This window comes from Magnolia sinica, chromosome 14 (genome assembly GCF_029962835.1).
Source record: "Magnolia sinica isolate HGM2019 chromosome 14, MsV1, whole genome shotgun sequence".
NCBI classification, from domain to species: Eukaryota; Viridiplantae; Streptophyta; class Magnoliopsida; order Magnoliales; family Magnoliaceae; genus Magnolia; species Magnolia sinica.
In genome coordinates this window covers 25437972-25465201 of record NC_080586.1, presented here as the reverse complement: position 1 = coordinate 25465201, position 27230 = coordinate 25437972, and the positions used below count along the sequence as shown (strand labels likewise).

Below are 27230 nucleotides of genomic sequence, written 5' to 3'. Positions count from 1 at the left end.
ATGGATTAGATGGAATATGCACAAGATGGTTGGCCAACGTGGGTATATAAATATTTATATGAGTATTGTATGTGGGGCCCACGTGGGTATATAAATAGGCCATCTAACCTTTCCAACAAGGTTGCCTCATCATGAAATATGAATGCTCAAGAATAAATCAAGCCAATTCAACCATAATATGAATCACGACGTGAATTTAAAGGTGATGTTTTAGTGGGCCCGCTGTGTTAAAGGTTTTGGGATTGTTATCCGATGTTTTAGTGGGGCCATCTTGTTATCGTGTTATGTATATGACATCTAACCTAAGTACCGTGTAAGTCCAACCATGATCATTAGGTGGGCCGCACCGTAGAAAACAATGGACAAACATTTAAAAAAAAAAAACTTATAGTTCGCATCTCATCCCCATTGTTCAATGTGTTGTGGCTTACTAAAGTTATAGATTTTGTTGATTTTAGGGTAGAGCCTGATGGATGGAGTGGAATTTTACATATACAACATTATATGGTGGGCCCACAAGCTTAGGTGTTTTATGTACTTTACCAAACAAGTGTTGCAGAGGATTCATGCAGGTTGGGATTAACCATAACGTGTACTCCCAAGTATCTGTACAGGATGAGTTTTCATCTTAGATAGCATTTTAAATGATGATCTAACCGTTTATATTATAAATTCCATGTTATATGGGCCATCCTAAGAAATATTTGTTGAACAAAAGAGTGCATATGAAGATAAATTTTGAGAATTTGAATGACTTGTATTGAAATCCAAGAGTCAAAGATTAGGATTATCAGTGATGCATGATTATAAGAGTGCATGTGAAGATGAATTTGGAGCATTTGAATGGCTTATATTTATATCCAAGAGTCAAATATTAGAATCATCAGTGAAGCATGATTATAAAGTCACAGCTTTTATATAAGGTAAGAACATGAGCAGTTGAAATCAACATCTAAAACCCTACTATGTACAATATACTAAGTACAATGCCCTATCAAAACCCTACCGAAATATGGTGAGCCAACATGGACATGAATTTCTTGCCACTCCCTCTAGAAGGAATTAGCTGGTGTAACCAAAAGCTCTATTGAGCTTTAAGAAGCGAGCTCAAGTAACCAAAAGCTCTTTTGGGCGAACAATATGTTGGAATATTTGGTTGAATTTAATAGACTATTAAAAAAGAAAAAAAATAAGATATAAGACTAATAGAGTTGAATCGAGACGTAATATGAGTCAGTCGGCTTGAAATTGGATTTGCCCAAAAAGAAAATTTGTATATAAAATAGGCTTTTTGCCTTGGGGCATATAAATTTGGTCCCATGGGGGGGCTATGCCAATAGTTTATTTAATTCAACAAATTTGATTTCAAGACAATATTTTACATGTGATATCTAATATGTCCATCAGTTTCACTAGCACGTGTTAGGAAATGAGCAAAAAACTAAGGTACATAGATCCAAAATTTTGTAGGCTACACCTTAGGAAAAAAAATCATTATAAAAGCACCCACCAACCTTCCTAGCACCCACAATGATGTTTATATACCATCAAACTCATTCTAATGCAAGGAAGAGAAGATCATCGTCTCCCTCAACTTGTGCAAAATCTTGAATCCATAAGGTGTAATAGCTCTTGAATCCACGAGATTTCAAGGAAAATTCAAACTACTTTATTGATGCCTATCTCTAAAAAAAGATTACAATGCTTTAAATAATAAATACAAACCCTAATTAAGAGTCCTAATTTGACTAAAGTAAAATTTACCCAAAATAAAAAAAAAAATTACTAAAAATAGAAAGTCCTAATTTAATTACACAGGACAATTCCTAACTCAATTAGAAGCAAATATTAAGAAGACATCATGTACTAAAACTCTAAATCAAAGAAGATACAAAGAAGATACATGTAACTTAAAACTTACTAAAAATAATAAGTTTTTTGTAAAACTCCAATTTTGAATAGGAATGAGTCATTTTCTCACAAAAATAGCGAAGTGATCCGCTTACGGGGGACGGTAGGCCCCTAGTGGCCTATTCCAATCAAAATGCATAAATCGTACTTCCCTTAACAATACCCAGATCAAAAGTATAGTCGATTTACGGTTCGCACTTCGAATGACAATTTCTGTCGATCTGGAATGAATTTCATCAATTCGGACCTGCTTGGGGCCCGGTTATTTCATCCCCCACATAAGACTGGGCCCAGATTTGGCGGACTACGTCCGCTTCCATTCGGGCATCTTTCAATCCATCTGTGCCAAGAATAGGTTTACGACCTGCTCTACATCATTCCCCTTCACTTAAAAAGAACTCGTCCCTAAATTATCCATCATATTTAGCTCATGATACTTATACAGATCTGCCACATTGAGAATCCATGAGATCTCCAAATTCTTAGGATGATCAGTGAAATATGCATTGTAATTGATTTTCTTAAGTACCATCACTAAGCTTATATTCTAATTTCTTAGCTTGTGATATGTTACAATTGGAAAATACTCTTTGCATAAACAAGCTAACACATTGTCACCTACTTCAAACACCTTGTAGCGTCAATGTTTATCAACCTCTTCCTTTGACTTGACGTTAGACACTTGTAGTTTTTTTTAACATCGACATGCATGGCCACAATCCGGTTTGCCATATTTTCTACGTAGCAACCCTCATTCCTGATAACTTAGGCAACATAATAATCATGAAAATAATGTGGGTTGTGGTGTATATTTCTGCGCAGCAACCCTCATTCCTGATAACTTAGGTACCGGAGTTGGCTAGGCCCGAACCCGAATTTCAGGACTATGAGTTGACTTTAAACAAAATATATACGACAACCCACATTATTTTCATGATTTTTACGGCAACCAGAGCAACTAAAAGAATAAAAATCATTGTTATTAAATAATGTCCACTAATCAATTCTTGAAATTTTACTTACATTAATATTCAAAAATAAATAATAACAAAATGCATTGAATTTTAATTAATATTTAAAAAAATAAAAAGAAAAGTCTTTGATCTTGTCCAATTGGCTCTTCATACACAAATCCTGCAAAACAATCTATAAGGGTGTGAGCGCAACGGCTCGTAAGGTCATATCATTTCCAAAATTGAAATTTCTACATCAATATGTAACGAAGAATAGATAATGAAAATTCGAGTCGTAGTGCATAGTATCGCATGCCGGTTGGGGCCTCGCACCAAGGGCCATAACTCACGTTAGTCCCATACCTAACGTGAGAAGTGATTCTAAGATGATAAACTCTTGATCCCGAATAGTCTCATACCTATTGGGGATCGTGGCTCACGAATGTGTGAACCAAAACTGTATTTACGCATCCACAACTTGAATATAAAAGGACATTAATATTTCACTAATAATAAATGAAATTCTGAAAATGAATTCAAATAAAACAAAATAGTTTTTGATCCGTTTTTAGACTTTACTAGGGCAGAGCACCCATGCACCCATTTTAGGGATTAACCCAGGGTAAAGCACCCATGAACCCATTTTAGGGATTAACCCAAGGCAGAACACCATGACCATTTTGGACCTCCCGGGGCAAGGCACCGTGCATCCAACATTTTAGGGAATTCGGGCAGAGCACCCACATGTACATTCACTTAATCTTAAATAAAGAAAATACAACTTTCATCCTGGAACACGGGCCAGGGATCGAATATTTAGATATGACACATCCTATAATACGAGCCAGGGGTCGAATGTTTACAATTGCTAAAATTTAAAATGCGGCACAAAATAAACATCCTTTTCGAGAATGACCCAAGCAGAGCACCCATAACAACTTGATCATTTCTAGGGCAAAGCACCCATAACTTACTCATATTTAAAAGAAGGTGGCAATAATTAATTGAATTAATTTCATAAATTAATAATCAAATAAATACATTTTATTTTACGTGCACCCAAAATCAAATAACTTGAATCAATAATATGAAATAATAAACAATGAACATCAAAGTACATACTAATGTAGGCTTTTCAACCGTGAAGATCACCTACCTGATTTAGTGTGACATATCCCATGTATGACTGGATTAGGCGAGAAGATCTAAGATCGATATAAATGCAATCCATTCGGCCCAGTTAAATCAAATTCAACTCAATTCAATACAACGCCACTTGGACTAGTAGCACTTGGTAAATATTTTCAATGTAAACGATGTCATCCCTACACAAATCATACATGTTGATTTATAAAGACCTACACTAAAGTTTCTAATTCTTTAATATTAAAATATAAGAAAATAATAAGTTAAATCAGTGAGTCGACTCAAATCAAGGCTATTCTAACTTATGAGGTCAAAGGATGGAGAATAGAAACTTATCTCATAAATGGCTTTAAGTCAGAATCTGGAATCAGTTCAGATGATCGGACCAGCGGGTCATCGGCTTGACTCGCTGAGTTAACTCGATGAAACTACCTGCTTCTCTTTCTTCCTTTTATCTTTCTCTTTTCTTCCTTTTATAACTCTTTTCTTCTCTTCTCTGATCTCTCTCAATTCCCTTTCTCTTGTTGATGGAATGACTGATTTTAGCACCGTAAAGAAGACAAGGGTCGTTAATGGCAGATTTGCAACCAGTGAGTTTTCCTTCGTTCCGAGGTTAATGGACGATGTAGATTGGTTTATGAAAGCTTGTGAGTGCATGACAATGAAGGTCCAGTGGGTTCTTGGTTTAAAATTTCCACACATCACAAGCTATCAACGTGATCTTCTTAGAGTATTTTATGGTGTTGAGGATAATCCCAATGAAATTTGAATAGCTTGGATGTTGTAATGTGAGAATGATGGAAAAAGAAGCGGGCAGTTTGGATCGAGGTGGGTGTAGGACCTACCACATCTGCCGAAGGAGAAGGAAGAGAGAGTCCAATAAGGACTGGGGAGAGGCAACGTGCTTTTGCACGTCACTGCAAAAGAAGCTTTTCTTTTTCTTTTTTTTCAAAAAATAATATTATTAATGAGGCAATGGGCCTCATCGATATGTTCAAGAAAAATCCACGCCGTCCATCTATCTTATTGGATGATGTTGGGACATGGGCCAAGAAATGAGTTAGATTTAAGGCTTAAGTGAGCCACACCAAAGGAAAGAGTGAGATTTTGCTCTCACCGTAAAAAAAATAAAAATAAACGGTTTGTCACATTCTACCCTCCCTAACAAAAATTTTATCCCCGAAATTTACTATGCTATTGTCTAAACTAAAATCACATAGTGGGTCTACGAATGTCGTAGTTTGCGTTAACGTTTATTTTAATTGTAGTGTTTCTTGAGGTGATGGTGTTATGAAATTATTGGTAGAAACTTACTCTCTTCAGGTAGTGCGGCAACACAACTAAGGGCTAATGTCAATGTCATGGAGATCTTTGATTTTGTTGTCGCTATTGATGTGGTGGAGGTAGCTATTGAGATTGTCGAAATGGTCCTCGACATGGCTACAATGTGATGGGTACGGTGAATGTTGTTTTTAAGATACTTAGTATGGCTATAGGAAACCTCGCGTTGCAGTTGAGTCTTTAAGTGTTGTTGTTGCGATTCCAAATGTTGTGGTTACTAGTGCGAGGCTCGGTGATATCCACTCCCTCTTCACTTGATCTGTTGTGGGATGGTCAGTGTGATCTTGCTTCGAATTGAATCTTGGCGCCTAGCTATCGAAATCTTTTCATTTGTGCGCTGAGTCTTTGCATTATACTGTAGTGACATTGCACTCTTTCATCACGTCGTTCGGTGGTGGTGTTGAGTCATCATAACCTCAAGATGCATCTTTGTATTGTTAAGGTGTGTCCCCGTAAGGTTGAATTATATTGTCTAAGAGTGGTGTTGTGGCTATATGTATCCATGAGCTTGAGTCGTGGCGCATGGCTCCTTGGACATGTCCGTTGATGCCGGGTGGTCTAACTTGTTGATGTGGCTGCTGAGGTGGCCCTAAAATGTCTTGTGGATGACCCTTGCTGTTGTGACCATGGTGGAGGTCGTTAATGCAGTTGTCGAAATTGTCATGGCGATCCTTGTGGATACGACGAAGATGAGTTCAATAAATAGTTGTACTGAAGAGTACAATGGATATTATCGGTGCATGGATGGCGGCACATGCTATGGAGGTGGCCAGGAGACTTGCTGAGGTGTGGGTCCTTGACTCTGTGGTTGGCGAAGACGAGGCAATTGTTGACGTTGAGGCGCAAATGCTCTTTGAGTCCCTAAATATAGCAGTTGTCAAGGTGAAAATGAAAACCATACTGGAGTTGAAGTGTTCGACACAAATGTGCAATATGATCTTCATATCCTTAGATGCGCTCGATTTTTCAGTTCTCTTTTCTCAATATCATTTCAATCTTATTTTAAAAGACTATTCTATACTCCTCTTGAGATTTAAGAGAATTGAAACAGTACCATTTCGGTTTTTCATTTTTAAAATACTATAGAACACTATAATCTTTCTTTTGAGCGAATACTACATCTTTTACATTCAAGACAGAAGATCTCTACTAAAAGCTTTTACTATGTCTTTGAATCTACGTTTGAAGATACGTACACCATTTACTTTATTGCATTTTAGGTTCTCTTGAAATAACCTATGGAAATGTCAGTGGGTTGATTTGTGATAGATTGTGAAAATCACAAAATGGATTTTTGTTTGTGATAGCCCGTGAAAATCACAAAAGAGGTTTTATTGTGGTGAGCCCGTCAAAATCACAAAAAAATTGTATAAAGTTGTTAAGGTGAACCTGTGAAAACCATGTTATAGTGAAAGTCAAAATTATGAGGATAGTAATTTTGGAAGTGGAGTATGTGTGGTTTTTTAAAGCACCGAACCACTATAACTCCTTGAGCCTTGTGGTGAATTTTTTTTTTTAATTTTTAATTTTTTAGTGAATGTTATTTATTTCATTCTTGTGATGAATACTGTAATTACTTTATCTTCTCTTGCTAGTTTGAAAGATTAATTTTAAAGACATTCGTGGTTATCCTGCCTAATATTTTAAGTGGAGGTTGTCCTACAAATTATTTAGAATTAAAATTTCAATACTTGGGTGATTGAGATTTTGTATTCTTTATATATTCCGCTTTTATTTCAATTATTTGGCATTGTCCTATTCACCCCTCTCTAGGACATCAATAGCTCGACTTTTCACCAGTTAATCGATTCTGCGTGTCATTGATGTGAATTCCACCGAACCAGAGAAAGATCCCACTACTTCAGTATGTAAAACCTTAAATCCATAAGGTGTAATGAGTTTCGAATCTACAAAAATTAAAGAAAAATTCGAAATACTTTATTAATGTTTATCTCTGAAACGAGATTACAATGCTTAAAATAATAAACGCAAACCCTAATTAAGAGTTCTAATTCGACTAAACTAAAACTTACCCAAAATAGTAAAATTTACTAAAAATAGTCCTAATTTAATTTCGTGAGATCATTCCTGGCACAATTAGAAGCAAATATTTAAAAAATTATCATGTACTAAAACTCTAAAACGAAGAAGATGTCTACTAAAAATAGTAAGTTTTTTTTTTGTAAAACTGCAATTTTGAATATAAATGAATCATTTTCTCATGAAATGGAGCAACATGACCGGTCACAGGGTTCGATAAGCCTCAAATGGCCTCAAAATTCATAGGTTGTCCTGTAACGATACACGGATAAAAAATTATGGCCAATACAATTCGCACTTCAAATGACAATTTCTCTATCTGGAATAAATTTCTATGGTTCGGACATACCTGGGCCCAGTTATGTTATGCCCCACGTAGGACTGGGCCTGGATTTGGTGCAATATGTCCACAATTGTTCGGGCTTCTTTCAATCCATCTGTGCCAAGAATAGGTTTGTGACACGCTCTACATCACATTCATAAGGTGACTTCAATCAGGATGAAGAAGAGAGAACACTAGTATTAGCCTGGCCCAAAACATTTGTGGGCCTAAGAAAGGCTCAATCGTGAGCATTCAATTTCCATTATTCCTTATGGTCCAGCGAACGTGAGTTTTAAATATGCTTGCTTTTTGAAATCATGTTCTAACATAAGGCAGCACAACGAGATGGACAGAGTGCATATAGCACAGATAGCATGGTGGACCCGATCGATGCATCAGTCCGCCACAGGGTCCTATAAAGAGATGGTTTTACTATATTTGTTTTCTTCTCTGAAAAAGAATTATAAAAGAGCTGGCAGAGGGAGAGTTGATATATATATATATATATATATATATATATATATATATATATATATATATATATATATATATCAGACTGATTGAAAACTTTTAAGAGAAGTACGAACCTTTGAAGGCTCGACGACCGGGAGAAGCCAAACGCAATCAGGATTTGGCCGACAAAGAAGCAACGCTATGGATACCATGACCGATCACCATCGAGACAGAAGAATCTTTCTAAATCACTTCGGGTCAGCGGGGCCTTCAAGCATCCGAAATACGCCGGGGTTGTAAATGACATAGCGTTCCTGATAGAAAATGACGACTCCTCCAGAAAAACTAAGTTATTCAAGTTCTTTTTCCCAAAGAAGTCCCGCTCCGGCCAGATGAGTCATCTACTTAAAAGGACCCTCCCTACCGTGCCCCCCTCCTTGAATTATTCGGTCATGCAATACTTATGGAATACAAAGAACAAAATGCACTTTGACCTTGAGAATTGATATATATATATATATATATATATATATATATATATATATATATATATATATATATATATATATATATGAGTCCCTTTCAACCATTGGACCAGTGAATGAAGTTCATTTTCAGAACCGAATCTCCATAATCCATGGATCGTACATGTAAAGATGGTACGCAGTCTGGAGAATTTCTGCAGATGGATGTGCGATAGGACATCTCTTGGATAGAATAAGATATCAAACCCTCTTCTTCTTTTCTTTTTTTCGCCAAAGCAAGCGGAACAAGTGAGAGCAACCCCTTACAGCTTGCTACAATTCATCTCGATCCAAATTCCATCGATTCCTTAGGTAGCAGCACACTTTCTGATTGCACGCACACACAAACATTGGGGTGGGGCCCACTTAAAGACTGCATAAAAGGTCACACCAGGAAAACAATGGTACCAAAATAGTTACTTTTGGAGCGGCTTCTTTTGCATCGCATGGTCCCCACATGAACAATGGTGGGTCCCACCATTTCGAGCAAAGGGCGCTTTGGCAGATTATGCAATCAGCAAAATCACAGAATTTGGACCACCTTAACTATCAGAATGCTTTCTTCAAACGGAGGATGTTAGATTGTGAACGACTGTCTTTCTTATAAAAAAAATTTAAAACTTAAAAAATTTAATTAAAAAAAAAAGCACAGGAGCATCAACGGAGCCATTCCTTCATAACGTTGATTATTGGATGTAATCACATATGAAGAGCCACATAAAAATTCGTCTTTTTAATACATCTCCCCTTCATCCAACGAAAGAACTCATCTTCTGCTCCCGTTTTCACAATCTTCTTTTATAGAGAAGAGAGGTTTGAGTTTGCACACAAACACTCGCACGGGCAAAGATAGGAAAAAAGAAAAACCAAAAAACAAAACAGTTACAAGCAGCCCATATGTTAGCCATAATAGCCAACATTTAATTAAAAATCCAACAATTGATTACAAGCACCTCACCCGATCATATAAGGTTGTCCTTCCCCTTTATGAGCGCAAGTTGTTTGCACTGTTCCCTTCAACCATCCATTTGGACCCCATGCTTGGGGGTTCAGCATCTCCTCGGGTATCTTTGATCAAAAAGCCAGGGCCCACTATCTGTCCACATCCCATTAACTTCCATGTGTGGATTACTTGCATCCTTAAGCTGCGGGGCCTACCATAATGTATGTGTCATATCCACTCTCATACATCCATCCATTTTGCCAGCTCATTTTTAGGACATGAGCCCAAACATGAGGCAGATCAAAAGCTCAAGTGGACCACACAACATGAAACAGTGGGGATAAAGAAGCCCAGTGTTGAAAACTTGTTTGGGCTGATGTGTTTTCGGTTCATCAACACGGTGAGTGGGCTTCTTTATCCGGCCATTTCCTGTGGTATGGTCCACTTCAGCTTTGGCTCTGCCTCATGTTTGGGTTTATCCCCTGAAATAAGCTGGTGAAACAGATGTAGTGGATATAACACATACATAACAGTGGACCCCATGGATCTTAGGGCTGTGACAGGCAATCTTCATCCCATGCAAGCAGAGGTACAGCATGGCCACACACTGTCCATCCGTTTTGCCAGCTCATTTTAGGGCACGAGCCCAAACATGAAGAAGATACAAATCTCAGCCGGACCACATTACAGCAAATAGTGGTGATTGAATGCCCGCCGTTAAAAACTTCCTAAGCCCACCGTAATACTTATTCGCCATCCAAGCTGTTGATGAAGGGGAAAAAAAAAAAACAAATATCAACTTGATCCAAAACTTGTGGCCCTACAACAAGTTTTTAATGGTCAATTGCCACTATTTCATGATGTGGTCCACTGGAGATTTAGATCTGCATTTTATTTTTTTAATCTCATGCCCTAAAATGATATGGAAAAACAGGATGGACCCCACAGTCAGAGCCACACGTAATCCACTCCCCATGTGGCTGTGCCTACTCACAGTACTTAGTGGCAGAAGATTTTGCAGGAGGCTTGAGACTCAATTTAGGAAACAGAAGTCAGATTAGTCACACAACTCAGTCTATACAATGCAGCCAACTCAAACAAAGAAACCTTTAGAAGATACAACCCCATTAGAATACCATCTTGGCTAACCCAATACTGACTTTAGATAGGTCCATTGATACACTACACAAGAGTTGTTTATATATATAAATATAAATATATATATATATATATATATATAACTTTGTAGACCATATATTGCACTGGAGTAACTAACAGGGTGCTGTTCATCAGCTGCCACAGTTTGCTGGTGTTTGGTGACCTTAGGGATTCTGACTGCTTGGCCATAGATTGGTAATCCAGACAGTTGCTTTGGGATGGCTCAGGATTCCAGATTGTATCAATGGCCTACAATTTGATGGTCATAGGGAAAAGAATAGTGACAGTTCAGATTCAACTTTCTTTTTCTTTTTCTTTTTCTTTTTTTCTTTTTTTATTAAAAGGCCCAAAGATCTAAGCGATGGAATCTTAAAATCATCATCAAAGCCTGATCTCAACAACCTGGGGTTGGCTATAGGAAACCTGTTCCACCACTCCACCCCCACCAAATCCAAAGTCAAATCACATAAGATCAACACCCTGGATTATTGCCTAAATGGGGTCTGGCATATATTCTGTGTCAACAACCTGTGTGTTTGATGACGGGTGTTTGACTGTCGGCATGGACTGGTTCAAAAGTTTGGTTTCTCTCAACCAGATCCTGACCCACTGAGAACCCTAGTTTTGGATCACAATAGTGATCTTGACCCCAAAATGAGCCCTAAATAAAATAATAATAATAATAATTAAGTTCAGTAGCCTGCCCCACATGCACACCCTTACACATGAAGCCACAGGTGCAGACATGCGCAGGACATCCAAGGGGACCAAAGGGTTCAATCATTTGGCCAGAAAATCGGAATATTCAACTATCAAATAAGCCACCTACGAAAAACAGAAAGTAGAAAAACCTGCAAAACTTCTAGCACATCCATTATTTTCTTAGACCCGAATTATGCGATAATTTAACAGTCTGTGCTTTTGGTCATATGGGTCCCACGGTTTGGATGTAGGACACACTATGGTGGGTCCCAAGGCTTGGATGTGTATGCACGTCTACCAAACCTCCTCATGTACAACCTCTAGATATGGGGGATGCTATATTTATATATCACTTCATAACTATAACCAATCTGGATTCCCAACCTTCAAATTTGAAGAACCCAATAGTTTACTTCAAACAGCAGAAAACAGTAAAAATATAAAGGGACTAAGCCCACACAGAATAACCTCATATTTCACACAGTTTTCTTACCTTTCACAAAACTGCCACCAGAAAACCATCTGTTTCAACCTCTGTATGTGTATCTCCAGACAAGATTTGTGTTGCCGCATTCTGCTACAGACCTCACATCTGCAAAACCCCTGTACAGCAACTCTGCCCATGCAAACACAAATTGCATCTAACAGTGTCTTTACGTCATTGCTGCTAATCCCACAAACTCATCTCCTTCAATGCTGGGGCCAGGAACTGAGGCCGGGCCACGAGTTCGAGCTGAAAAGATGAGGATAAAAAAACTTTGTAGATAAAATGTTATCATGAGCTTATTTGGAAATTATGATCTAATTACACTGACAACAAGGACATGAAGCAGCTTGTGAATTCGTTAGCTCAAGCTATAGCAGCAAGCTATGAAAATAAAGCATGAGAGGGGGAGTTTGCATTTGAAGTATCATACAGTTGCTCGTCCACCTGATAATCCACGTTCGAAATTTTCAGTTTGTCAAGTGGGACACCATGGTTTGGCCATCTGAACTGCTGCATGGTGAGCCCAAACTTGGACATTCCTCGAAACGAAACTTTATCTAGATTGGAAAATCCTAACAAATGAAATTCCACCCATTTTCAGTCGAATTTGGACTGCAGCTGGCTATTTTCTGGTTAGCAGTTGAAGGGATAGGATTTTCCAGTCATGGAGACTCTTGGTGCTAGTGTCATCCACTGTGGGAACCATCATAAACCATGGGCTTAATTTTCCAGTCATGGAGACTCTTGGTGCTAGGGTCATCCACTGTGGGAACCATCATACTGATGGCATGGATCACAGAACCATGGGGGCCAACAAAAGCCTGAGAAGTTGTACCTGCTCTCAGGTTGAGCATTGTATGATACCTCATATGTATTATCTAACTCAACTGACTAGTTGAGGAAACGAGTGCTAAATCCCATGACCATGTTCAAGAGAATTGCAACCGGATGAGGATTTTGGTTGATTCAAGCTGCGTGGATAGCAGAAGGTTCCTTCAAGGGGTGTAACTGAACATGAGTTCATGCAACCGGGCCACTGAATGACTTGGTTAAACCAAGTGTAGAAAATTAAGAAATTATTTCCTAGTCTTAAGATAATTATGGTGCAAAATCCAAGTTCCTGCGACCACTGTTCTCCATATCATTATAGATGGATGTATCTCATCCTTGGGATACGGAAACATATCAGTTATCGCATGGGAAATATTGGATGTATTGCATCATGTATCGCAGTTTTGGAAACATGGGGAAACATTGGGAAATTGGTCGAATTTTTCAATGAAATTTCAGGGGGATGTTCAGAAAGACATCAATACACACTTGCAAATCAAACCATCAGAAAAAACAAGGGCAAATAATAGGTTTCCTTTGTATAGGGTCCTAATCTATGAGCTCTCTGACTGATGTGATGCAATTATATTCAAAATCAATTCATATAATTTATAAATCATAGAAGGTATGCATGAAATCACAACCAATTAATTATTTTTTAAAAATGCACGTGGCATACAAGTAATTAAAATTAAATTATCCAAATCATGTCTCATAACTAAAAAATTAGGTTTATTTCCTCGTCCAAATGAGATTGGTGGACATTTATTGGACAGTTAAGAACGAAAAATATCCACCTATTTCAACAAACAACTATCCATGAATCAACAGCCAAGATCATTCACAATTTAATTGATTTTGGGACAATGAACTAGAAACAGTTGGTTCCACAATTTAATTGGTTTAATAAATGACACGTGCACAATTTTGTAGTGCATGCACATGTAAGTGTTATATGAACTGCAAGTGGACCCCACTGTGATGTTTATTTAAAATCTGACCCATTCACCGGGCGCATCACCCAAAATTAGGCCTAGGGTCCAAATATCAGCCCCATTCATGATTCAAGTGGACCACACAACTAGAAACGTGTACAGGGCAACACTCACCCTCGAAACTGTTTCCCTTGGTGTGGCCCACATGAATAACATTTGGGTCTGATTTTTGGGCTTCATGCCTAAATTTTGTTGTGGCATCCAATGGTTGGAGTGGATTTCGGCCTTGTAAAAGTAAGGGGTGGATGCCTCTCTCCAAACAGTTTCCTTTGGTGTGAGCCACCTAAATCACGGACCAACCCTTGATTTTTTGGCCCACGGCCTAATGTGGGATTACACAACAAATGATCAAAGTAGATCTCACAAACAAATCAATGTGGGCCTCAAAAAATCAAGGGTTCCCATTAAAAAAATTCTTTAAATATATTAGCCTCTCAACACGATGTCATATGTGGATTAGCTACAACCCGATCCAGTGATGTGGGTGAGACCCGACCATGGAGCTGACCTCGATGTACGTGTTGTATATCCACGCGTCCATCTGTTTTGCCACCTCATTTTTGGGCATCGGCCAAAGAATGAAGTAGATCCAAATCTCGGGTGGACCACACTACAAGAAACAATGGTCATTGAATGCCCACCATTAAAATTTTCCTATGCTCCACCGTAATGTTTATTTGCCATCCAACTTGTTGATAAGGTCACATAGACCTAGATGAAGGGAAAACACGAAAATCAGCTTGATCCAAAACTTGTGGCCCACAAAAAGTTTTTAATGGTCAATTCCCATTATTTCCTATGGTGTAGTTCACCTGAGATTTGGATTTGCTTCATTTTTTAGCACATGCCCTAAAATGAGCTGGCAAAATGGATAGATAGCATGGATATACAAATCATACATCAAGGTGGGCCCCACGATCAGGGTCCCAGCCACCCAGGACCCACAGCGTTGGATCCATGGTTGCAGCTAATCCCTATTACAAGGATGCCCACTCTTGATTTTATGGGGCTCATCGTGATGGATTATGTAAAATCCACCGTGTAATTCTACATTAGGCCTAGGGCCAAAATATCAAGTTAGCATGTGATTCAGGTGGGCCATGCCAAAGGAAACAGTTTGGAGAGAGATGTCCACCCTCGATTTTTACGAGGCCCACCATGATGATTATATGATATCTACTCCAACAATTAGACAAGGTGAAGTATCGGTAACGGTGGTTGTAATGGTCACCACCATTACTGATACGAGTATCGGCCGTAATAGCTGATACAAGTGCATAACGATCATTATAACCCCCGTAACAGTTGATTTTTTTATTTTTTATTTTGCCTAAAAAGATCCAAGGAAAAATTGTAAAATAAAATAAATAATAATAAAATAAATAAATAAATAACCAGAATAATGTAAATATTTCAAATATGTATTTATTTTTTTACCATGTTTATAGTAAGCGTAATGGTTCACAATTTTATGAGTCTTGTATCGGGTTGTCTGGTGAATTTATGAATATGGTTATATGTATCTAACGTTGGCACATTACAATCAAGCATTAGTACTAGAAATCAGGAAAAAAGGCATAAATACCACTTTTTCAACTTTTTGAAAACATGGCCCTTGGAGTTTCTATTTGCTCAAATCGCTTCAATTTATGGTTTTAATCCTAAAATCTATAGTAAGAGTAGTCGAAATCTATTGTAGAATGATCTAGGAGAGATTTTGGAATGAGAAAAGTGAAAACGATGAGGAGAAAATTGATATATATATATATATATATATATATATATATATATATATATATATATATATATATATATATATATATATATATATATATAAAGTAGTCATTTTTTGACCATTACGAGAGTAACGATCATTAGTTATTACACCCCGTAATGGCTAATATAGTTCCAAAAAACCAACCACCCCATTTCACCCCTGTATCGTGTAACGGTCATAGCCGTTACCTATGTGTATCGGCCTTTGTGGCCATATCGTAACGGATACGGGACACCTTGCCATGAGATACCACAACCAAATTTAGGCATAGGGCCCAAAAATCAGGCCCAAACGTTATTCACGTGAGACACGCCAAGGGAAATAGTTCAGAGGGTAAGGGTTGCCCTGTACATGTTTCCAATTGTGTGGTCCATTTAAATCACAGATGGGGCTGATATTTGGACCTTGGGCCTAACGTTGGGTGACACACCCGGTGAACGTATTAGATTTTACAGAAAAATCATGGTGGGGCCCACCTGAGCCTCGACTCCTTTAATGCATAGATGCATGAGCCGAAAAGCAATTAAACTCGTCCATTTATTTCGATAAAACCCATTTTGTGTCAAGAAGACTCTTGTAGCCTGAGAGAGAGAGAGAGAGAGAGAGAGAGAGAGAGAGAGAGTCACACTAGATGAAAGAGAAGAAGGATAAGAAAAGGAGGAAGTATTGACCATGGGCATGTTTTTTTCCCATTCTCCTCTCACTAGGTTTTTTTTTTTTTTTGAGGGTAACCTTGGACTTCCCACATTTTCATGCGATATCAGTCGATATCAACCATTTTATACAAAGGGATGGTCATGATATCTACGATACTATGCGACAAAAGGCGATATCATGCGATATATTGTGTGATACGGGGAATTTAGGATACTACTTAGGTGTTTTGCATCGCCTAGCCAAGATAGCGATAAAATCGGCCAATATTATCAATATTACAAACATTGCCTGGGACTGTCCCAAAACGCAACTGACAATATCCTTCCATGAATGGACGTTAAACAGTGCAACATATTTGATCTTAAATATCAAGATACATCTTGTTCAAATGGATGCAGGAATTATCATGTCCTGGTGTGTTAGGACATTTAAGGTGTCCCGACACATCCAATCCCTACATGCGGCTGCATGGATCAGTGATCTAGATAATTGAGTCCGACCGTGGATGGGGGAAATCTTATAGATTGGAAGATCCTAGTCATTCAATTTTTGGCCTTTCACCTTAACATGCCATTGATCAAAGGATCAGAATCTTACAATCTAGGAGACTTTTGGGCATCCACCTTCTCCAATGGGGCACATCAAATGAACAGCTTGGAGCACCCCACAAATACAGACCCAAGGCATTAAGACACTAAATAAATTTATGATGCTTCCCACCCATTATTCCTATTGCATATGGATTTTTTTTTCCTTTTTCCTATTAACAAATCTTCACAATAAAAGGTATCTCATCATCATCTAGGTCTTATCCCGATCTAACCGGGGTCAGCTACATGAATCATTTTTTTCCATCCCGCCTATTAAAGACCATAACTCAAGTTAGACCATAGGCCATCAAGTCTTGTGTTACTACCTCCACCAACGTCCTTTTTGGCATTCCCCTTGCCCTTTTAGAGCCTTCACCTTGTACGAACTCACTCCTTCTAACCGACACAAACGTTGGTCTCTATTGCACATGACCAAATGATACAATCACCCCACATCCCACGCATGCATGCTCCCGCATGTGTGCACAAGAAAAGGCTCACTTCCCTTTTAGTGCATCTCAACTTTCCTTTTCATTTAAATTTCCACATTAGGAAATATCTCTACTTTCTTTTTCTTTCAAATCTCTACATTAGGAAGTTTACTTCTTCTTTCACATCTTTATATTAGGTAAAAAGTAATCATAGATTTTTCTTATTTAAGTTCTTTCTTATTTCGGTAGTTTCCTATTTTTCAGATCTTCGCTAGCTAGAAATTCTATTTTTAGATTTTATTGTAGATTGTAAGGACTAGTTAAAAAAATAAGGCCTATGGAATAAGATGGTTGAATAATATTCTCTTTTTTGGCATTCTTTTCTCTGTAGCAAAACCTTCAATCCAATGTGTTGAATATTATTGGGTTGGGGGGGATGCTCATGGTCTTGCATTCTTTTCTCTGTAGCAAAACCTTCAATCCAATGTGTTGAATATTATTGCAACTAGATTCATCCTTGATCTAATTGCATCAAATTGGTATCAGAGCAAGTTCAGCTCTTGGGATTTCTCTTTTTATCTTTCAATTTTCTCCTCTTCCTTCCTTCGTCAATTCTTGTCCCCATATTCATCACAAACCTACTTTCAATTCCCTAAATCAGCCTATTATTTCAGCCCTTCCACCACAAACCATATATAATCACCATCTCACCTATTCCATCATCATATCCCTACCCCAAATTCCACTAGTAAACGGCCCATGCCCTATCCTACACCTAACCTTCCAAAAAACCTTTTCCATTCTCTACATCAAAAAAAAAAAAAAAAAAAAGCCTCGCATCCTCTGTGGAAGGTTGTTGTCATATGAGCACTAAAAGAGGGATGACTTGTAATCCTGAGATGGCTACAGAACCTAAAGATGAGATTGTATCAACCCAGCAACAAGTGGTCAATTTGATCACAAAAATGGTTAAATGATCTAAAGACTCGCTTCACGGTCATAATAGATACTATGGAATGACATATTACTGTTCTCAAAAACACAAAAATAAATAAATAAATAAAATAGACCACCAAAGATCTGTGGATAACCTTGAAGGAGATTTGGAATCCGGGAATGTTAACTCAAGACATCCTAGCTGGAATATTGATCTCCAAGAAGAAAAAATGTGCCTAGGTACGGGGTCCAACAACATCGCTATGCACAATCGGAAGCGAGATGAATGAACAACCTCCGACGGGACTATCCAAATTATCTCGAAGGGAGAAGAAATATTCGCACTGTGGATCCCGCTAATCATGCCTAGATTAAATTTTCATATTACGATAGCAATTTGGATCCCAAGGTGTTCAACGACTAGCTAAAGTCAATAGAGTGATATTTTCATTGGTATGATTCAAGATATGTTTTGCTGCCCTGAAACTTGAAGGCGCGACTTAAGACTAGTGATACGCTATTGAAGAAAAATTGCATCGGCGTGGCCTTCCTCTCATAAGTAATTGGGAGAAAATGATGTCAAGATTGAAGTAGAGGCTTCTGTTGCTGGATTATACGATGGCTTCTTCGCAGGAGCTCCTCACGCTTCAACAGAACAATCAGATTGTGGAGGAATACATACAACATTATTATGACTTATTTGTTGCCGCCTAACGGAAACTAGAAGACAACAAGTGGCCCATATTATAATGGGCTACGGTTCGATATTCAAACAGAATTGATGACTGTTTGGTTCAATAGTGTAGACAAAGTGTGTATCACATAGCTCGAAAAGTGCAAACGCAAAATTTGGTGATGAGGCGAGATAGTCCTCAAGGTGGGGGCTATGCATCCACCTATCCCACTACAGTGGCTCCAAAGTGTATTCGCAACCAGTCATGTCCTGCAATAAATTTCCTTGAGATTACAAATTTGGTTAGAACTCACCTCCAATCCTCTTTTTTAAAATGGTGACACAAGAGGAAAGTTTGTTGCAACAATGCAGGGGAGGTCGACCAACACTTGTTTCAAGTGTGATGGTCGTGTATATTACACGACAGAGTGTCCCTCTCGCAATTCCAGTTTCACGAGGGAAAAAACTTCATTACAGGCCAAGTGGAAGATAACCATGAAAACGATCCAGAAGATAACAATTAGAAACTTGATTTAGGCCTAGATGGCCATAACGGAGAAAAAAAATGTTATCAGTGGTCAGAAGGATTCTGACGGCACCAAATGAGGAAGCCCAAGAAGACTAGTTGATCACCAATATCTTCCATAGATGAGTTTCGTGTGGTAGAAAGGTTGGCAAAGTCATTATTGATGGAGGCAGTAGCATGAACGTCTCATAAAGCATAGTAGACAAGTTGAAACTAAAACCTTATAAGCATCCCAACCCATACAAGCTTGCGTTGGTGAATGATATGTTTATCCCTATGACCAAGAGGTGCTTAGTGAACTTCTCCCTGGGTTGTTATGAAGAATCATTTTGGTGTGATATCATTCCAACAAAGGTCATGCATATTATTGGGGCACCCATGAAACTCAGAAAAGTCATAAAAACACATACGACTTAATGTACAAAGGAAAGCCCATTACCCTTAACCCTATGAAGGATGATGAGCCCAAAGTGGCGAGGTTGGGTTCCATAGTGTTGTATGGCCCGATTCGTAGAGGAGAGTCATGAACGGGGAAACATGTATGCTCTGGTGGGATGCAAGACTGATCCAACTGGAAATGTCGTTGTTCAAACACCTAAGATTTAAGACATTCAGTCCCAATTTCAGGATTTGGTCCCTGATGATATACCGAGTGAGCTCACACCCATGGTGAATGCTACAATCTTTTTGAAGATTGATTTGCGAAGCGAATACCAACAAATAAGAATGTCTTAGAGATGAATGGAAAACCGCTTTCAAGACGAAAGACGAGTTATATGAATAGCTAGTCATGTCCTTCTCCTTGACAAATGCACCTAGTACGTTCATGTGGGTGATGATGCAAATTTTATGGCCATTCATATACAAGTTTGTTGTCATGGCAAGTTTGTCATCATGTACTTCAACGGTATCCTCATCTATAGTTGTTCACAAGAAGATCATTTAGACCATCTTTGTGAAGTGATGAGAGCATTACGCTATGAGATACTCCACATCAATCTGAAGATGTGTACCTTCATGAGTTCCAACGTGGTCTTTCTGGGGTTTGTCATTTCAACAGAAGGTGTGAAGGCTGATTCGGAAAAGGTAAGGGCCATTGTTGATTGGCCTACTCTCATGAACATTCATGAGGTTCACAATTTTCATGGGCTAGCGACATTTTATTGAAAGTTTATTCAAAACTTTAGCTCCATCATGGTGCCCATTAGTGAATGCATAAAGGTCAATCAATTTGCATGCACTAAAGCTACAACAAAGGTATTTTACGAAATCAAGCAGAAAATGACGGAAGCTCCAGTTCTTAGATTTCCTGCTTTTGAAAAGGTGTTTGAAGTTGCCTATGATGCATCTTATAGGCATAGTAACTATCCCCAGCCAAGGACATCCATGCCCTTGTTTAGCAAAAAACTCAATGAGGCATGAAAGAAGTATTCTACATACGATGTGGAGTTTTATGCTATTATACAAGCTTTGAAACATTGGCATTATTACCTCATTCATCGGGAGTTTGTGCTATATTTTGATCACGAGGCATAACGTTATTTGAATTCTCAGAAGAAGTTGAATGCAAGGCAAGTTAAGCGGAGTGCTTAAATTCAAGAATTCACATTCAACCTAAAACATCGCATCAACATCAAAAATATAGCAGACTCCCTTAGCTGAAAATTACATCTATTACCTTATCAGTTTCCACTGTTGGGTTTGAAGAAATTAAAAGAGACTATGCAGCAGATGATGATTTTGGAAAGGTATTTTCAACACGCATTGCCAACTCAAGCACCAAGTACTCGCGATTCAACCTGCACAATGGGTACTTATTCTATGATATGAGATTATGTGTTCCTAAAAGTTCCTTGCGAGAGCTTGTTATACGAGAGTTTCATTCAAGTGGTCTTGGTGGCCACTTTGGTATCAACAAAACAATAGCCCTGGTTGAGGACCGTTTCTATTGGACGGATTTGAAGAAAGATATCGAAATTACTGTTCGCCAAATTCAAGTGTGCCAACTGGGTAAAGGTAGCAAGTATAATACTAGTATTTATACCCCAATACCTATGCCAGATGCTCCATGGGAAGACATCATCATGGATTTTGTCTTAGGATTACCTGAGATTCAACATGGCTATTACTCCATTTATGTTGTGGTTGATGGGTTCTCGAAAATGGCCCATTTCATTCCTAGTAAGAGGACATCAAATGCCATGCACATCGCCAATTTTTTTCTTCAAAGAAGTGGTTCGTCTACATGGTGTTCCTAAAATAATTGTATCTAATTGTGATGTTAAGTTTATGAGCTACTATTGGCACACCTTGGGGTCTAAGATGGGAACAAATTATACTTCTCATGTGCTTATCATCTGCAAACATATGGGCAAATTGAAGTCGTCAACCGCACTCTTGGGAAGCTACTTCGATGCATGGTTGTTGATCATATCAACTCATGGGATATCGTATTACCACAAGATGAGTTTACTTATAACAATTTTGTGAACCATACTATGAGCTTCTCTCCTTTCGAAATTGCGACAAGTATGCAATCTCGACAACCTATCGATTTAGTCTCACTTCCTATTGCAACTTGATCGAGCTAGGAAGTCAAAGCTTTTGCACAACGTGTTAAGGAGATACATGAGGAAGTCAAGCGAAAGATCACCCTTAGTAAGGAAAATTACAAAGGACATGCACAGATGTTCGACGACATTTTGCACACTTTTAAGGAGATAGAGTCATGATGTGGCCCAAGCCTGAGAGGTTTCCAGTAGACTCCTATACAAAGCTCCACTAAAAAGGCAAGTCCTTAACGTATTTTGAAAAAGTTATGTGATAATGCACAGTTAATCAAGCTTTGACTCAACATGAAAATCAGCCCCATTTTTAATGTGTAAGGCATTACAGTTTATCTTGGACATCATGAAAACAAGAGCATGGAAGAACAGGCTAACAAGATACCTAAGGTACCCGCACCACACAAGCTCCAAGAAAACATTGAAGATGTGTTGGATGATCATATAGTTTCCACATGTCAAGGTGGGTATCAAAAGTTTCTTGTCAAAGTGAGGGCCGACCGAGATCCGACAGCACGTGGATTTCAGTGAATAATTTCCCGCACATCAACCCAGAGCTCTATGAGTACATTGTTGAATAGAATTGAGTCGTTCCAAGCCAAGGGGTAATTGATGCAATCGCCCCCCACATCCCACACATACACGCTCCGCATGTGTGCACAAGAAAAGGCCCACTTTCCTTTTTAGCCCATCCCTAGTTCCCTTTTCTTTCAAATCTCTAAATTAGGAAATATCTCTACTTCCATTTTCTTTTAAATTTCTACATTTGGAAATTTCCTTTTCCTTTCATATCTTTATGTTAGACAAGAAGTATCCTAGATTTTTCTTATTTAAGTACCTTTTTTTTTTTATTATTCAAGTGCTTTCTTATTTAGGTAGTTTACTATTTTTCAAATCTTGGCTAGCTAGGAATTCTATTTTTAGATTCCATAGATTTTATTAAAGATTGTAAGGACTCGCATATGGAATAAGATAGTTGAATGATATTCTCTTTTATAGCTCTTGCATTCTTTTCTCTTTGTGCAACAAATTTCAACTGGTGTGTTGAATATTATTTCAATTAGTTTCGTCCTTGACCTAGTTGCATCACCAAACCATCAAAGTCTACTTTCCCTCTTGTTCCCTATTGGTGCTACTCCTAAATTCCCTTGAATGCATTCATTTCTAATTCTATCCTTCCCTATTTTGCCACTCATCCATCTTAGCATCCTCATTTAAGCCACACTCATCCGATGGACATGTTGTTCCTTAATTGTTCAACATTTTGTTCCATAAAGCATGAGTGGTCTTATAGCCATCCTATAAAAGTTCCTTTTCAGTTTGAATGGTACACAGTGATCACATATAACTCTAGAGGCACAAATCCATGTCTTCCACCCCGCTTGAATTTTACAGGCAACATCCTTCTCAATCTCTCCACTCTCATGAATTATCGGCCCAAGATATCAATAGTTTTCTATTGAGGAAAAATGTAGTCACAAAATAATGAAACAAAAGAAGACTTATTTATTTATTGAGCATGACATATTTAAAGTCATGAAGGTGTCACCGGATGCTTACTTGAAACATTGGTAATGACATTAGTAATCTTCTGAACAGTCAATGCTTTCAACTTGTTTCCTGTTGCTAACAAAAGAAAGCTCTTCATATGCTGCTTTTGTTCTTTAGGGCTACTTGTTTTTGCCAGAGCATCTTCAAAAGCTTGTAAATCAGCCGTTGCAATAGAAGGGAAAGACAGCAGAACCTGCCAGAAAGATAAATCAAATCCCAGCATCAGAATTTTCAGTCTGGACACAAACTCGTCATTTGTGATCTTGTTCCTCTTCAGTGTGTATGGTATCCTGATACTCAGAGCTTGTTCAAGTGGGACCATGGTTCGGTTATGCAGGCCTTTGATATGATGGGCCCAGCAGTGAATGGGGATCGCCCAAAATAACCCACATTGGACAGTAGCAAACCCTTTGATTAGTGGCCTGTTAATGGAGGTCAAGAAAGCAATACAGCAATGATCTGCATTCCAACAGAAACCAACCTGGGAGATACTGGGACATGTTCCATCCACGGTGGTGCTCATCAGATCAAATGTATAGACTACTGAAACACAGGCTGTTCCACATCACAAATCCCCAGGCCAAGGATCATATGATTCCAGTCCTCTCTAATTATTAGAGACGCATTTAAAGAGCAAGAGATGGACCACCATATTCCTTTATCACATTCAACCAATTCCTTTTTCCAATCAACAGCTAAAATAAAAGATGAAGAAACGAATAAAACTAACCTGTCTAGGAGCAGGATCCCTATCAGAGAGAAACACAAAGATTTCGCGGCAAAGACCAACAAGATCAGCACTGATAATAGCATTTGACTCAAGGGCCAAACCTTGGATAATTGCATAAAACAAATCTTTAGCAACAAATTCCCTGAGTTCCACATTATTTGATGAAACAGCAAGAAGAACCACAGCCCCACAGAAGGAGGTAACTTTAGTCATAGCTTCACCATCCGTCCATGTGAAAGCTTCTATTATTATTTGCAGTGCAGGAAGAGCCGGACCCTTATGCTTCAACAGAAAGCTGGCGAGGGAAACAATTTTAGGAAGACAGTAAAGCAACACGACAAGCACTGGTTGCAAACAATATTCTGGAAATTTGTGGGTGAAAGTTATCAGAGGGATGTTACTTGATGAAATCAGGTTGCCAACTGGTGCACGTGCGCATGTGGGTGCCTGGGTAGGTGGGAGTGCATGTGCGTGTATGCTTGTGTGTGATCCTCAACCCAAGTGTATGTACAGTATCCACAGGTCTTGAATCTGTATAAATGAGGCTCGTGAATCATGATTCAGTAATCACAATGTTTATATAATGATCCCAACCATGGATCGAACATGTCCCACAAATCTGGGCAATACTAATGCTTTGATCAGCGAACTGAACATGTACAGTTATGAAAAATATCTATAGCAAGGATAATAAACTCAGTGGAGGAAATGCAAAAATTTCAACAAATAGAATTTTCTGATCTGGGAGGTTTATTCAACTTAGACACATCGACTATTCTATACACTGCAAAGCCCATCAAACTAACAGTCCAAATTGTTGTACCATGGCCCAACTTATACAGATTATATAGTTGCACAAAGCATGAAGAGCGGTAGCACCAGATTCAGGTAAAGGTGAGGTGAAGCATCTGTTTCAAAATGTTATCAACTATAAATGACTAGGAAGCGGGAGGGGAGCAGCAAGCCGAAGAGTGATACGAAACAGGAGTGATACTAGTTAGAAAGATCCTGCAACTAAGATACAGACTCAAGTCAACACTGAAAATCTGTTCTATCCACCATGAGGACCATCAGATCCGCAGTCCAGATTGTTGTACCATAGGCCCTGTTTATACAGACTCAAGGCAACACTATACACATCATTGGGTTGAGCATCATATAATTCCTCTGCAAACTGTATAACATGCTTAAAAGTTAATAATAGATGATATTTCTAGACATTACCCAACCAGAGAGTTAGCAGTGAATGCATCCAACTCCTTGAGTGCAGACATCTCAGTGCGGCCGACATTTCCAAATTGTTCTAATGAAGGAAGCCCGCTATTTAGTCCCGGAGAAGCTAAAACTGATAGGAGAAAACATATCTCTCGAGTCAAATTCCTAAGCAACTTCTCCTCCATTACTTCTACCTTCAAGTCCAATCCAGAAAGATCACCAAGGATATCCGGAACTGTTGCTCTACCTTCACGTAAAAGGCTGGACCATGAACAACTAAGAGCCTGCTGACAGTGGAGAAATAACGGATGGAGGAGTTTTTCAAGCCAGTCTTCCCATAAATCAACAGGGCAGAACTTCACCAGAGGGATCAGAGCTAAGTGAATGAGTTGGCGTATATGCCTAAACTCCATTGATTGAATGTTCTCCATCAGTGCAAGAGTGACAGAAGAACTCTCCAAGCATCTGAAGAATGTATCTCCTAAAGTTGCTGCCAGACCTAAAACATTATACCTGCGTATACAATATTTGTCATTACCTGATGATGATAAATAAATAAATAACATGCTAATTTGGACGAATTTAACAATAACTTCAGATAAAAGACTACTTTGTTTCCACTGCTAACAAATAAGATATACAGGAAATGCTAACATATTTCTACATTTTAAGGTAACAATTTCTTGTGCCTACCACTATATATCAGAACCCTTTCAAGTGAACCTTGAAAATCGCTGTAAATTATAGGTAGTCATATTTCTCTTTCAATTGAAATTTAAAATATTAGCCACAACTCATTTTTGGGCTTCTACCAAACAGGGTCTTAGAAGTTTAGATGACAGTCACCAAGAATAGAATGGCTATCTTGCTGGGGAGAGAAAGAGGAGGTCCAATGGGATTTTCTTTGGACGGAAAGTGGAAATAGCCATAAATATCCAAAAGTTGAAAGCAAAGGGGGGATTGGTTTGGCTGAATCATAGATAAGAATTGGGCTCTTTTATTAAAATGGCAGGGTTTCAGATCTGAGTGAGAGTCGCAAGGGAGGAAAACTATTGCTAGTAAATTTACAGAAAAGGATATGGGGTGGACAATCAGAGGGGTCAGAACTGGCAGAGGCTCCTTTCGAGTGGAAGGGAATCTCCTCATTCAGTGAAACTTCAAGAGGTATGGGTTTTTTCTGGGTTTCTTTTTCTTGTTTCTTTTTTCTTTTTTTTTTGGCAGATGGCGTGATACTTATATCGGGATTTGGTGCTTGGGAAGAGATTGCTAGCAGATTCCCCTCTGCTGCTCAGATTTCCTCAGCGCGACTCACACTTGGGAATATTACTATCCTCATCTAGTATTGCCCTGAAATTGAGCAGAAGTAGTGGAGAATCTGAAATTCAGGAGTCTCATAGATTTTGAATTTGCAAGGTGGCAGAGCTCTTCGTTATTTTAAAGGGACCTTTCTCCCTAATCTTTGAAAATGACTCAAGAATCAGGGCTCCATCATCTTTGGGAGAGCTTTTATCAAAGATCTTTTTAAGCTGCGAGCTTTGACATCCCCGAGTAGGCGCCTTGCACTAAATTGTGGGGATTGTCTCCCCTCATGAAATCACAAGGAGTCAGAGCTGCTCAGTATTCTTGAATGGAAATTCCTCCCCATCTCTGAAAATGACTCCAGAATCAGGGTTCCAACATCTTTCGGGATGCTTTCAACAAGATATTTTTTGTCCTAGCTTTGACGTCCCCAAGTAGGTGCCTTGCTCTGTAATGTGGGGATCAATGTGTCCCT

At 38.6% G+C, this 27230-nt stretch overlaps 1 protein-coding gene across 1 annotated transcript in view; it reads right to left on the bottom strand.

Moving 5' to 3' along the window:
• Positions 1 to 11818: 11818 nt before the first annotated feature.
• LOC131225368 (protein HASTY 1) overlaps positions 11819 to 27230 on the bottom strand; it is a 109792-nt gene continuing 94380 nt past the window's right edge. The window contains exons 19-22 of the mRNA XM_058220892.1: positions 25466 to 25969; positions 24242 to 24536; positions 23521 to 23704; positions 11819 to 12226 (exon numbers count right to left, since the gene is read on the bottom strand). Of these exons, the coding sequence (XP_058076875.1) occupies positions 12147 to 12226; positions 23521 to 23704; positions 24242 to 24536; positions 25466 to 25969 (1063 nt within the window). The 3' untranslated portion in view covers positions 11819 to 12146. The remainder of the gene's footprint in view (positions 12227 to 23520; positions 23705 to 24241; positions 24537 to 25465; positions 25970 to 27230) is intronic.